Below are 13,701 nucleotides of genomic sequence, written 5' to 3'. Positions count from 1 at the left end.
GAGTGATCTGTCATTTCGTTCCGTAATTAAGTGATCAAAGACCTATTCTGTACTTGGTGCTACGTTTGGCTAGTTAATCAAGCAATATTCTTCGTAATGCAAAGGGTGAAACCAAGGTTTGTATACAACCTTAGAAGGTTTGATAACTAGATGTCAATAATATCGGGATTGATTTTCTTGCAGATCAAGTTAAGTAACATTAAAGTACGACTTCTTATAACAGCCCGGCCGGGCTAGCTCAATCGGTAGAGCGTAAGACTCTTAATCTTAAGGCTGCGGGTTCGACCCCCGCGTTCGGCTATTCCTAAAAACCAATCCTGAGATTTCTTTTTTGATATTTTTTTGTATGCGAGACTGGAAATGTGTTCGGGATCCACTTGGGGCTGTCGGCTGGGATGAACCTTGGTTGGAGTCTTGGCATCTTCTACTCTTCTCTTACTAGCTATGGCGCCGCCGCGCCCTACATCCATCGATGTACGTCCTGCCAGATATCTCGCAGCCTGACACTCTCGGGTCAATGGATCGTAACGGTACAGTTAATCTCATGACATGCAGAGAATAATACCACGAGCCTGGGATAAGATTAGATCCGCCTAGTGCGAGTATACTGTACAGATAGTTGACACACAGTAATGTTTATAATTTCGATGAACGCCGCTCCTTTGCAATTCTCTTGACAAAGTCCTCCACAACGAACCGACACGAAGCCAAAGCATTCATCTCCTTGTCATTCCTCAGCCGCTCCATGACGACAGCCTCGCCAGCAAACATAACATCCACGTCGCCTTTACCATGAGCTGGCATGAGAGTAATCTCGCCACGGGGGAACTCCCGGCCGAAATATGGCTCACGATACGCCTCACACCGTCCGAGGCCAGGACCCCAGTCCTCAAGCATGGCTGGGGTCACACGCGTGTGATCAGTGACAAGTGCATCGAGCGAACCTTCTGGTACAATTCCCGGGTTCATAGGGTGCATCTGCGCAATCTCGAGCAATTCGCGGAATGGTTCTTCGCTCCAGCTCTTGTTGCAACTGCGAATCATCGTTGCCGCCCTGGTCAAGGTCTCCGTGGTTGCGGATGTGAAATCGTCGGTCTTTTCGGTAATTGGGAAGAAGTCCACGCAAGCCGGCATGTAGTTGAGAGGCAATGGCGGAGTCAGGCGATGACGCACGCTCCCAACATAAACGATATGCGTTGTCTTAGGTGCAGGCTCTGGGCCTGGCACTCCTGGGGCGCATTTAGCCTTGAAGAAACGCTGCCAGGTAAAAGCCGTCAGACAGTCGATAGATGACAATCTGGTGTCTTTAGGCGACGCTCTCTCCAGGGCAAGCTTCAGTTTCTTGATTGATGATTGAGGGAAGGTCCATACACAGGACGAGGGCTGACGAAGCTTATCTTCAGGAGAGACGGCCAGGTCATTGTCTGTCAAACGAGCCTTGGTGAAGAGGCCATCTATCTTCTCGTACATCTTTTGTGGATCGCGAGGGTCGAGCATTGTCCAGTTTGGAAGATTTGCTACACGAGCCGCCAACTTATCGAGATCATGCTCAGTCTGCACATCAGGCGTCATCGGCGAGCGGTCCATCAGATTCGCTGCTACTTGCGGCGGGAGCGGAGGCTCTGGCAGATCCTTTGTCCGCGCAGTGGCAACAGCACACGTGTGACGTGCCCAAGACCCCAACATGTCCATACACTGCACAAGGTCGCATATAGCATGTGCAATGGACATGTGCAACACTATGCCGCCTTTGATGACATTAAATTTGGCAACAACGATGGGATCGCCGTCCTGGGCTCCTGGGAAGACTTCTTGGCGCAGTTTGCCCAGACCATCTCGATCACCGTCAGCGAGTGGCCAGCCGTATCTTTTGAACTCGTCATAGGTAGGCATCTCCTTTATACCCCGGAGGTCGTGGAACTCAAAGTCGACACCGGCATACGGCGGTGGCCGAATCTCGATCGAGTTGCGTCCTGTTTCATCCTTGACGATTCTACCAGCAAGATGTGGGTGCTCGTATAAGTATCGAGCGAGGCCACGTTTGCAGTCTTCGTAGAGCTGTCTAGGATCGACATCTGGTTTTAAAGGGAAGAACTCTGTCGGTGAAGGATAGACTGGCGCGGTTAAATTATCCAGAGCAGATAGTTTGATGAGAGAGGGATGCACAGGCCGCGCAGGCTCAACCCATGAGCTAGGTAATGTTTGGGGTTCCATTGACAAGTTAGGCGTCTTCCGAAGTGAATAGGGAAGATTCTGACTCGCATGCTTGGGGGTTCGAGGTTGTGGCACCATTAAGAGCATCTGATTTACGTCACATTGGAAGCGCAAACCACTTAACTCAATAGTGCGGTTAATCTCCGGAGTTGACGTCAAATATTGATCTAACACACATAGACAGTGGTGTCTATCCATGTAGATCGACAGTTGACGCCACTGCTCGGCTGGAATCTGGATGTTCCAAGTCCAATAGCGTCGTGTGCGGAAAGATTAAGGTGGGGTATGGCCCCTGAGCCTTAGCCTCAAGTAGCAATTGAACCCCTAAAGCCGGAATTGGGGCCGTCTTGGGCGGGTTGCCCAGATCAATGTGTATTGGGATGCATCCCAATACTATCGGGTTCGTTAGACGGTTAGGGGATCATTGTCAGGTGAAGTCATTGCTGCTGCTCGTGGTAGTATTACTGTGGGTAAATTGATCTTCTTTTGCCTCTTTTAGAATGTCCACACGAAACAGAACCCACAAGGCGCTTAGGCGGTAATGGCGAGGATGTACGGAGTGCTCCGTATGACCGTAACCGAACCCCTTTTGACCTCGTTCAGCGTTGACGGTCACGTGACCTCGCTTACTCCAACCCCCTGCTCTTTCTTCTTCACGCATCTATCCCATTTTCCAGCGGACTCCACTTTTGCATAGTAGACAATAGTTAGACATTCTTGAGTTAGTTATCATTAAGACTAGTTAGTGGCTGGTGAAGGGTAAAATCCCCCAAAATCGAGATAAAAGGAATCTTATGCAATTGCCAGTATGTCAGCCTAGTTAACTAATGGTTAGACGCCCTGTGGGGCCAAACCGAGTCGGCTATTGGTCGACCACGTGTGAGTGGGTCTCCCGGAGATCTGGGCAAGCGCCTTTCGGGTCGTGATCGACAGGTCCCAAGTTCCTGCAGTCAATCGCGAGCTAGTTATTGCACGCTACTTAGTACACATGGGCACCTGGGCGCGAGGGCATAGCGGCCATGAAATTATCTAAAATCATGATAAGTTAGTTACATTATTGCTCGATCCCTTAATCAATTGGTGTCTGGACTCTGGAGATTGTCCAGCTCCCCTTTTGTTTCCCCCTCGGCCCTTTACTCGGTGGGTTGGAGGGTTCGCACATGGGGGAGGAAGAAGATCTCGTGCTATTTTTATGGTATGTGATTGCTCTGACCCTATTCAGCAGCTTTGAAACTTCTTAACCTTCACCTTAGTTGTAATGTCACCCTGAGCAGATCCTGTTCCAAGCTAGATAAAATGATCGACGCATTGGCGGACGCGGTAATGGCACCTAGGGGGCTGCTTCACGAAACGTTGCTGGAACCGTGATGATAAATTGAAGATTTCGCCTCCCCCTAGTATTTTTTATATCCACCTACCACCTCGTTATACATATATTTGTGCATTTACTACGAAATAGCTCACCCATTCCTCTTGTTTGAACGAAGGGACCCAAGATGTCTGCCATCGCCGAGACTGAGGTCAGTTTTCCGCCAAGCTCTGTCGCAGTCATCAAGCCACACCCACACAGCCACGGACAAAGGGTGAGGCTTTCTGCGATCGATCAAATTGCGCCTAGAGACTACATGTCAATATGCCTATTCTTCCCACTGGGCCCAGATGCAGATAAGAGACGAATCTTCACTCTCCTCCAGGAATCCCTCTTGAGGATCGTGGATGACATGCCGGAGCTTGCGTGCTGCGTGCAGAAACACACCGGTAACGGCCGAGAGGAAGTTGAGCTCGTGTTCGACTCCAGCAAGGGTGTTGAAATCCATTACAAAGATTATACCTCACCTGAGCTCTGTGACCTGTGGAAATTTGGCACGTTCTACCAACTCGAGCAGGAACACTTCCCTCTCAATAAGTTGCCCAGGCACATCGTTTTCGGAACGTCGGCCAAGCTGGCGGACAACGTGAAACTTCCATCACTGGTTGTACAAACCAGTTTCATACCTGGAGGAATGATTCTTGGAAGCTGCCTACATGTAAGCCTTCACCAGATTTCGATTCATCTTCTTAAGCACGGGATGGGACCCGAGGCCAAAACTTTGACAGAACCTGTCAAGTCCAATTCCTTGCAGAGGGCAATACTAACGAAGACATAGCATGTGGCTGGTGATGGCCAGTGTAACTTCATGTTATTCTCTGCGATAGGCGCTCACTTTTCTGCTGTGGCCGATGGACTAGACAGCAAACCTATCTCACAAATCCATCTTCGAGAGAGGAGTGGTGTTGTCGAGGGGGATAAGAATGTTAAGCTCGAGGAATTCCCACATTGGAAGCTTGCGGAGGAAAATACCGAATTCCTCAATCCAACGGCGTACTCGGCCAATGATCCCACATTCGAATATGCTACGTACTTCATCTCGGGAGAAAATCTTGCCCTGCTCAGAACCCGCATCTCGAATAATTGTTCCGGAACCAAGCTCAGCACGGTCGAATCCTTGGGCGCCTTCATCTGGCGTCACATCATCGTGGCCAGGAATATCGATCCTCGGGTGTATCCCGAGGCAAAGCTTTCCATTGCCATTGATGCCAGAGGCCGTACGAAAAATCCCTACATCCCGTCCAACTATTGGGGAAACTTTGCGGAGCCAAACGCAGTGGCCAGGCTACCCGTTGCCCGTCTTCAGGAAGGCATATCATCATCCTTGACACCGAAACAACTTGGGAATAAGCTCTACCCGGAGGCGGCGCTCCGCATTCAAAGAGCGATAGCTGCGGTAGATGATAAGGCAGTCAGGCGTCTTGTCGGTCTCCTCAATCAGATGCCCAAAAGTACGACATTGACGTGGAACGTCAATCGCTATCCTGGCCCAGACATGCTTCTTGTCTGTGTCAATGGTCACAGGTACAATGACATCTACTTTGGCCATCAGCTTGGTTACACCTCAGCATTCAGATGCACTGTGGGCGACACTGAGGGTAAGCCCGATGGCCGTTGTCTGATTCTGCCACCCCGCCGTGGCGACGGCAAAGGTCTTGAAATCATGCTGCAGTATGACAAAAGCACGCTTAAGAGGCTTGAGGATAACGTCGAGTTCGGTGATTATTTTGTACGGAGAAACTAAATCATATTCTCATCAGAAGCGGCCAAAGTTTGCTGGTGAGGCTGACTCTCTCGTGTCATATCGCAGAAAAGGAAGTTATGGATAGTTAATGTCAATGTAAATTTCGTTCTGATTACTTCACACAGTTGATTCAAGAGTTTAGGTTCTTGTTCGTTCCCCAAAATTTCCGCCAGAAGCGGCCGGGGTAGAAGCAGTCGCAGGAGAGATAGAAGAGCCCGGGGGAGAGGCGGCCTCGGAAGAGGTGGAAGAGGCCGGGGGGAAGCATCCTCGGGAGAGATAGAAGAGGCCGAGGGAGAAGCGGCCTCGGAAGAGGTGTAGGACGTCGGAGCAGAAGCAGCTTCAAAAAACGCGCCATGAGGAAATGAGGGCGCAGGCTCGGTACTCGCAAATTCGGCCGGTGGACTGTAGGCTCGAGTGAGGAGATCGAGCCCTCTTCTCTCCGCTGTATGCACAGCCCCATATTGGGGAGGGTCTTGTCTATTCCCCACTTGGCTGTACTGAGCCAGGACCTCTTCCTCATGCACTGCCGGCCTGGTGAGTGGCGCACTGGTTCTACTTATCATGTTAGATCCCGTGCCGAGCAACCACAATGAGAAATTGTACGTACCCAGCATCTGCCGTTCTCAGCGCCACACCGCTACGAACAGCATCGCTCTGCGCCAGCCAATTTCGGCCTTCTAGCAGGGGCCGAAGCCTCTTCAGGTAGTATGGGTCACACCTGAAGTTGTGTGGCTCCATAGGAGTGGGAACGAAACGTCCCGCGAGCCATTCTGGGCGGCTAAGCCCCCGAAGGGGTGGGAGGTGTACGGTGGATGTGCGAGGGCAAATAGAGACAATATAAAGGGGGTCAATCTCAAAGGAAGCCATCTCGACCAGCAAGAGAGCAATTGCGACGAAAGGAGAGAAGTATTTGGGGTAAGAAATTGGGGAGTGGTATGAGGAATAAAGTAGAGTGAGATGGAAAAGGGTTGGATGAAGCACAAGCTTGGGCGCCTTTATGCATAGCTGGAGGTATAGGCTGCTATGTTGTAATTGCAATTGCGATGCTATTCAGATGAACAAATAGGTATAGACTATCGAGTCTATTGTGGTGCCGTGATATGAGGCTATATATGGCTGGCATTGAACAAGGACCACAATAAGAGAGCTTGAGCAATCAACATGTACTATAGTCAAATGGGTTTGTGAAACAATCCCATTTAAATGGACGAAAGTGGACAATAAGATGGGAATGAAGAAACCTTGAGGACAACGGACAAAGTAGAGACATAGCCCAAATGAAAAGGTACCGATTCTCACTGAGATAATAAACTATTGACCTATTGGCCAATATCAAATGCATTTTTCCAGTCACAAGACTCTCATGAGTCTCAATTAATTTGACAATCACTCGACTGCCAGGTGCACATGCGTCGAACTTAGGTACCTTGTGCATAAGGGACGAGCTTGACAATATATACAAGCTTCGTCTGGCAGCCTGGCTCAGTCATTTACAGTGAGAGACAATCACACGGAAAGTACTTTTTGATTTCTGTCGGAGATGAAGCACAGATACCACATCCTCGGCTCAGTCTCACCCTCTCTTCTCCATCTCCCTCACACTGTAAAGAGCAAGAAGGACAGGTATTCACTCAAACGACCCATCACACGCTCCTGCACACGGTCTCATTCTGAAATGCGCGTTTCTTCCCCGTGAGATTGTGTGGTCAGCATTCCGAATTAATGTAAAGAGGAACGGAATCATACTCACATGTTTGGGAAAAGATGAAGCCACCACACGTCCTGCTGCCTTCCGCACATTCACAAACAGAGACGTTCGATCGATTCGAGTTTGGCGACGGTACCCACCAGCCACCTACGGTTGGCTCTCATGTCAGCTCACAGAAGCCTCAGATATAGGAAAGATACTTACCCCCGTCACCATCCAATTGAGCCTCCCCACGCTCTGTTGCCTTCCGCATGTTCACAGACAGAGACGTTCAATCGGTCCGACCCGCAGCAGCGACACCCACCAGCCACCTGTAATCCAGTCCACTCAGCTCTCAGAATCATCAGATATCGGAAGGATACTTACCCCTGTCGCCACACAATCAAGCCACCACACGTTCTGCTGCCTTCCGCACGATCACAGACAGAAACGCTCGCCTTCGATCCTAAATAGAAGTTAAAGGGCAAAAACCCAAAGCAAACGGCAAAAGCCTCGGAACAAGAACAAAAAACAACAAAAACAGGAACAAAAGGGAATTGAAATCATGCCTTACCTTGTGGACGAGGAAGTGGACCCTGGGAATTGGCTATCAGGATCGGGTACATGCCCCAACAATGAGAAGGAACGCAAGTACGGCTGGCAAGGCTGGCGCAAGTCTTGGGAAAATGAACGCCATCACAAACAAGGCCCAACTAAGGTGGCTGAACCAGGCGCGGACCATGGGCCCAACCTGGACGTAGGTCTGGACGACCACACGTGAATGCCCAGCCTCAGAAGGAGAGTTGGTTGTGGATGGCGCAGCCAAGGACTTGGGTACAGGCGTTAGGGGCAATGTACCGGATGACCCATCTAGATCGGGCAGGGCTTCCACCAGCGCAGCCAAGTCGAATGCGCGACCAGTAGCCTCCAGATCAGGGAGTGCATGCTGCAGCCCTGACATATCGAAGGTGTGGCTCTCAGGAAGCGCACTTGTCAATCTCGACATGTCAAAAGCCACAGCATGTGAACCGTCCATGGCAGGTTCAAGGGTTGATCCCTGACGGATGGTCTCTGGCAGTGGTCCGCACTTAGCTGTCGCTGGTGGTTGCCCACGGAAGGAAGTCGCCGCATCAATGGAACAATCGGCTGCCGGCGTAGCCTGGGAACCTTCCGAGGAAGGTTCGAACCTGGGAGAACGGGGTTCAGTGGCATACGCACCACCTAAACGACCAGGACGTCGCACGTGCGGCCGAGCAGAGCGTGCTTTGCGCCTTTGGCGTTTTGGTGGTTTCAAGTTCTGGCTGGGGAACCGATTGTTCGTGATTGACCGATGCAGCGAGTAATTGATCAAGTCCTTCCGCCACTTGTCTTCGGCCACTCCCCCAAGGAGCGGGGGTGCTCTCACGCCAGCAACGTTGGGGGAGGTTTCGGGCTGGAATCACTCTCACCTGAACGAGGTCCACATCATCCGCAAAGTGGATGATGTGTGTTTAGTTGCTCGTTGCCATGGACGGTCCCAAACAATATTTATTTCTCCCATTTCTTCTGACTCTTTGTTTTCTTTTCTCCTTTCTCCTCTCCACTGCCACTGGCTTTCTTCATTTGCTTATAGCATCTGATATTCCCTACGAACCATTCTTCATATCCATTCTTCATATCCATTCTTCATATCCATTCTTCATATCATCACCATGTACTTCACCTATCTTCCTCCCCCCGCCGATCTCATGGTTTGTCAGATGGGAGCTCCTCCAGGTGCTCATCCACATTGACAAGGCAGGACTTCTTCGGAGGGGGAGCGTCGCGGCAGCGGGGGATGAGATCGGCGGGGGGAGGAAGATAGGTGAAGTACATGGTGATGATATGAAGAATGGATATGAAGAATGGTTCGTAGGGAATATCAGATGCTATAAGCAAATGAAGAAAGCCAGCGGCAGTGGAGAGGAGAAAGGAGAAAAGAAAACAAAGAGTCAGAAGAAATGGGAGAAATAAATATTGTTTGGGACCGTCCATGGCAACGAGCAACTGAACAGGAAGTGACATCAAACTGAGGTTATACCAAGGCAGGTGCGGTGGTGGTCATGGAAACGCCATGGACGAGTGGTTAGGGCAAGGAAACTACGACTTCGCCAGGGCAGGAACCTTCCAAGGTTGGAACATCTATATGAAGCAACGATGAAACTACAAGATAGATGTGAGTCTGCTCATGTGATGCCATGAGAAACAGTAACTACATAAAAAAAGAGAAGTCGTAGTACATACTTGGGTAATGATGAAGCTATACAAGGTGTGAGTGTGGTTATGGCAACGAAGTGGTCAGGGCAAGGTAACAAGAAAGTACGACGTCGGCGTCTCCAGGACAGGAACTCCCGTGTCACATATCTCAGTCTTCAGGTTCAAAACTTCACACACCTGGAAAATTCCATTAGCTCAATTTGCAGTCTTTCATTCTGGTGTTGTCGTTTGTATCGAGGGTTGTAGTTAGCATGCGATATAGTTCGGAACGGTACAACTTGTGTCCGAGAACTAGGCTCAAGTTGCAGTTGCCTTAGGCCTTCAATATCTCCAGACGGACTCCAGTCTAACCCTAAGAGATAACCAGCGTCTCCCCAGCAAAGGAAGCGAGGGTATCTGTAAGATTTTGAATAGTTATTGTTACGTCCCTCTACCAACGAGTGCCTCACAGAGGACTTGGACCTGGATTCTGCCAATTCACGTGGCGGTCGGGCTTGATCAGGCCACGTGACCCTGCTTGGGCTCTCCACAACAGAGACTGCTGGTCAGACTTAAGACTCCTTAGCGATTAGTCTGAATACAGGAATACCCCTTAGGACTTCTTCACTGTAGTTCTAAACCTAGAACCCCTCATTTGGACCCGCCAGTACGCCGGTCCTAACAGTTATGATCATCAACAAATGCTCCAAGGTCGCTCTCTGATGGTATTTCACAGCAATGTAGATGACAAATTACTATTAGCGATAGTTATGTATGAACGTCGAACGATAATGAATTTATTGCCTTTCATACGGAGCCACGGGGTAGACAGGAATCACAGGATACAATTGCAAAAAGCAGGCAAAAGCTAGAAGCAAAAAACATACAACAGTGAGGATTCGCTGGTGGTCACCCACCCAACTACTAACTCACCGGCGTGTGGCTTAAGTACGGCTGAGCGGACGGGAAGCCCTGTTTTCCACACCCTATGGTCGTATGTACCAGGATTACGTTCCAATACTATTATATAGACGTGTGGTAGTTGTAAAACTGTAAATGCCGGTGCACTGACCCTGGGCTCGACCTGGACAGAGTAAATACCGATCTAAGGAATACATGTGGTTTCAGTGAAAACGAAGGAATCTTCAAACAGTGAATCAGATTCTGAGAAACTAAAAAACAAAACAGAAAGAAACAAAACAGAAAGAAACAAGAGAGACAGAACGAGAGCAACACGAGAGAGTGAGAGAATCGGTTACGAACCACCGCCTTTCTCCAGGACTTCTCGAACGCTGTTGCGGAGCTCGGAGATCGACCTGATCGCCGACTTCTCTGCCCTCAGCAAGGCAAGGATATTCACAGCATCGTGAAGATGCTGCTTTATGGCCGTATCGGGGTTGCTGAAGGTTCTGCCCCAAATCACCGTGCCTAGCTTGCGCCAGGCAGCCAGGACAAAACTCGAGCCAGCAGTGGTACGGCCGAAGCTTCCGTACAGCTTGCTGAAATTGTCGAACACCAACTGGTACTGGCCAAGCTGGTCGTAGCTGAAGTCGGTCAGGGCAGGCAACCTTCTGGCACGACGATCCTCTTTGATCCTCTTGAGAGAGTGATCTGTGATGGCCATCGTCGTGGGCCTCCATCAGGAAATGGTTGGCAGCTTGAGAGATTGCACCCTCAAGCTGCCCATACCACGCAGCCTGTTGCTCGCTGCTGGTAGACATTTCCTGGGAGGCCGAAGTGCTTGCCTGCCCGTCCTTATTGGCGTTGGTCGATGGTCCATCCGCCATCGTGTCGTTCCCAGGGTCCCTCTCCTTGCCCTTGCCGTTGCCCTTGTTCTTGGCGTCCGTGCTTTCCACTGGGGCTGCCATGTCCTGGTAGCCGGCAACGCCCTGGCCAGGGGCCGCCACCACAGATGGTACGACCTCCTTGGTGGTAGACGGGCCAGCAATGACGGGGGAAGGACGTCTCGGAAGAACACTGGCGACGACGGGCTTCTCTTGTTGCGGAGGGGTTGGCGTACGTGACATCTCCACATCCTGACTGTCGATTTGATGGGCCGCGCAGTCGGTCATTGAAATCTCGCTTTGCAGCGAGGAAGCAGCAGGGGATGGGACATCATCAATGGACATGTGACTCCCAGGGGAAGAGCCATCCTGCATCTGGATGTCATTGTCCGGAGAAGGAGCATCCTGCATTGACATATCGCTAGGGCTAAGTGGGGACGCATCGGCGATCGAGATGTTACTGTCGGCCGGACTCGCGGGTGAGCAATCCCGAATTGGGTAATTGTCAGCTTCCCAATCATGTCCGTCAATACGCCAGTTCTGACGGACTCTCTTCCTTGGCGGGCTCTCCCACCCATCCGCCCTGAAACGGCGACATCCAGCCCTCTGCGGACTTGCGCGGGCCGGGGGAGAAGAGACCTGGGGAGAAGGGGCCGAAGGAGAAGAGGCCGAAGGAGAAGAGGCCGAAGGAGAAGAGGCCGAAGGAGAAGAGGCCGAAGGAGAAGAGGCCGAGGGAGAAGCGACCGAGGGAGAAGCGGCCGGGGTAGGAGCAGCCGGGGTAGAAGCAGCCAAAGTAGAAGACGCGGCCGGGGTACAAGAAGAGGTAGAGGGAGAAGCGGCCGGGGGAGAAGAGGCCGGGGGAGAAGCGGCAGCCGCTCTGAGCGCTGTACCGCCACGAACGGCATCACCCCGTGCCAGCCAGCGGAGGCCTTCCAAGACTGTCAGGTTGAATGGCTCGCACCTGAAGGGCTCCACAGGTGCGAGAACGGCAAGTTCCGCGAGCCAGTCCGCGCGGCTCGAGAAGAGCACCCGAAAGCTCGGGAGGTTGGTATTAGCCAAAGCCATCTCGACCAGCAAGATAGCAATTGCGACGAAACGAGAGAAGTTTTGAGAGGTAAGCAATAGAGAAGTGATATGAGGAATAAAATAGAGTGAGATGGAAAAGGATTCAATGAAGCGCAAACTTGGGTATTTTTATACATACCTGGAGGTCTAGGCCGCTATGGTGTGACTGCAATTGTGAGGCTATTCAGATCAATGCATAAGTATAGGATATCGAGTCTATTGTGGTGCCGTCATATGAGGCTATATGGCTGGCATTGAACAAGGACCACAACAACAGAGTTTGAACAGTCAATATGTACTATGGTCAAATGGGCTTGTGAAATAATCCTATTCAAACGGATGAAAGTAAACAATAAGATGGAAACAATAGACAAAGTAGAGACATAGACCAAATGAAACGTACCGGTTCTCACTGGGGTAATAGACTATTGACCTATTAGTATTGACCAATATCAAATGCATTTTCCGAGTCACAAACGGACTCTCAATTAAATTAAGTGTCTAAAAGAACCTGAATGACCTGGTATATTGCTATTTCTGCTTGACTACCTAGGCGCGTGGACACAGCAACACTTGAGAGTTGAGACTTTGATTTTCAGAAGGGGTGGGCTACTCAAAACCCCTCAATTCAGAGATAGAGATACTATCTTTCCATGTATTTGTTCCGAGACTATGAATGATACAACATATTTCCGGTGTTCCTTGCAACCACGGTAAGGGTAAACCGAAATCACTCGGCTGGTGCGCATACGTCCAACTTAAGTACCTTGTGCTTAAGAGACAGGCTTGAAATTCGATCCTCGACCTCCCGCAGTCACAGGTGTGACGATGCCAGTACTACAGTTCACATGCCTGAAAAATCTCATTAGCTCAATTTGTCGCCTTTCATTTTGATGTTGTCATTTGTATCTCGGGCTGTAGTTGGCATGCCCATGTGGACTCTCCCCGTCTGAGTTACAAACCTATGTCACTACCTTAGTACGTGACATGTGCTTTCAATGCTCATTTCGTAGCCTATGGCTGTAGTTCAGTCTGAATTTGTCCTGACAGATTTACATGGAGCAATATGGATATAAAGCAAGAATAGAGTGAACGTGCCACCACCATTAATACATCATTAATCGAAGCTGTGACTGAATAGCCAGAGACGTAGTTCAATCTGACGTAAGGTACAGTAGTCTTGTTGATAAAGATGAAAATATTGTGTATAGCCTTGCCAGTTGGCGGAAGGCTTGCTATACGTCTGGAATTCGGCGTGCATGCCAGAGGACTGGAGAGTGTACTTACTCACTAGTTTCTCCCGTTTATGAATTAACTGCTCTTTATGTATCCCATTTTTTTTCACAAGAACTGGCGCACGGAGGACGCTTCCTCGGCTCCGCTGAAGCTGCATGACGAAGTGGATACTGACAACAGTATTCGATGGAAAGAGAACTTGAGACCAACCCTCGTAGCTCTTTTTGCAGTAAATTATTAAATTATCCATCTGTTCCTGCCATTTTTGGAAAGTATAAATGACTACCGACCCGGGCAACAGCACTCTCCCATCAATCAACTTTCAGGTATGCCCTCTCCAAGTTCTCAAACACACATCGCTGTCAGACATATCTACTATATAGTCATT

At 50.1% G+C, this 13,701-nt stretch overlaps 5 protein-coding genes across 5 annotated transcripts; 1 reads left to right on the top strand and 4 right to left on the bottom strand.

Annotated features, from left to right (window-relative positions):
* Positions 1-636: 636 nt before the first annotated feature.
* Positions 637-2,214, bottom strand: N7515_004042 (uncharacterized protein; the record flags this gene model as incomplete). The annotated part of the gene is made up of 1 exon (XM_056664786.1): positions 637-2,214. One exon carries the CDS (start codon positions 2,212-2,214, stop codon positions 637-639), a length of 1,578 nt encoding a protein of 525 aa, XP_056523843.1.
* A 1,496-nt stretch (positions 2,215-3,710) lies between these two features.
* On the top strand, positions 3,711-5,327 carry N7515_004041 (uncharacterized protein; the record flags this gene model as incomplete). The annotated part of the gene is made up of 2 exons (XM_056664785.1): positions 3,711-4,241; positions 4,362-5,327. The coding sequence occupies 2 exons, from the start codon at positions 3,711-3,713 to the stop codon at positions 5,325-5,327; spliced, it is 1,497 nt and encodes a 498-aa protein (XP_056523842.1).
* A 1,580-nt stretch (positions 5,328-6,907) lies between these two features.
* On the bottom strand, positions 6,908-7,478 carry N7515_004040 (uncharacterized protein; the record flags this gene model as incomplete). The annotated part of the gene is made up of 4 exons (XM_056664784.1): positions 6,908-6,928; positions 7,078-7,182; positions 7,240-7,279; positions 7,402-7,478. Coding segments are annotated over 4 exons (243 nt in total), but the record flags the coding sequence as incomplete, so codon positions are not given.
* Positions 7,479-7,624: 146 nt separating this feature from the next.
* N7515_004039 (uncharacterized protein) lies at positions 7,625-8,868 on the bottom strand (the record flags this gene model as incomplete). Its single annotated transcript, XM_056664783.1, has 2 exons — positions 7,625-8,446; positions 8,782-8,868. 2 exons carry the CDS (start codon positions 8,866-8,868, stop codon positions 7,625-7,627), a joined length of 909 nt encoding a protein of 302 aa, XP_056523840.1.
* A 1,615-nt stretch (positions 8,869-10,483) lies between these two features.
* On the bottom strand, positions 10,484-12,077 carry N7515_004038 (uncharacterized protein; the record flags this gene model as incomplete). The annotated part of the gene is made up of 2 exons (XM_056664782.1): positions 10,484-10,839; positions 10,901-12,077. The coding sequence occupies 2 exons, from the start codon at positions 12,075-12,077 to the stop codon at positions 10,484-10,486; spliced, it is 1,533 nt and encodes a 510-aa protein (XP_056523839.1).
* Between the last annotated feature and the right edge of the window lie 1,624 nt (positions 12,078-13,701).

Source organism: Penicillium bovifimosum (assembly GCF_028826915.1).
Source record: "Penicillium bovifimosum strain IBT 22155 chromosome Unknown utg000003l_segment0_segment0, whole genome shotgun sequence".
Taxonomy (NCBI): domain Eukaryota; kingdom Fungi; phylum Ascomycota; class Eurotiomycetes; order Eurotiales; family Aspergillaceae; genus Penicillium; species Penicillium bovifimosum.
Note: the sequence above shows the minus strand (reverse complement) of the source record. Positions and strands in the feature narration are given on the sequence as shown.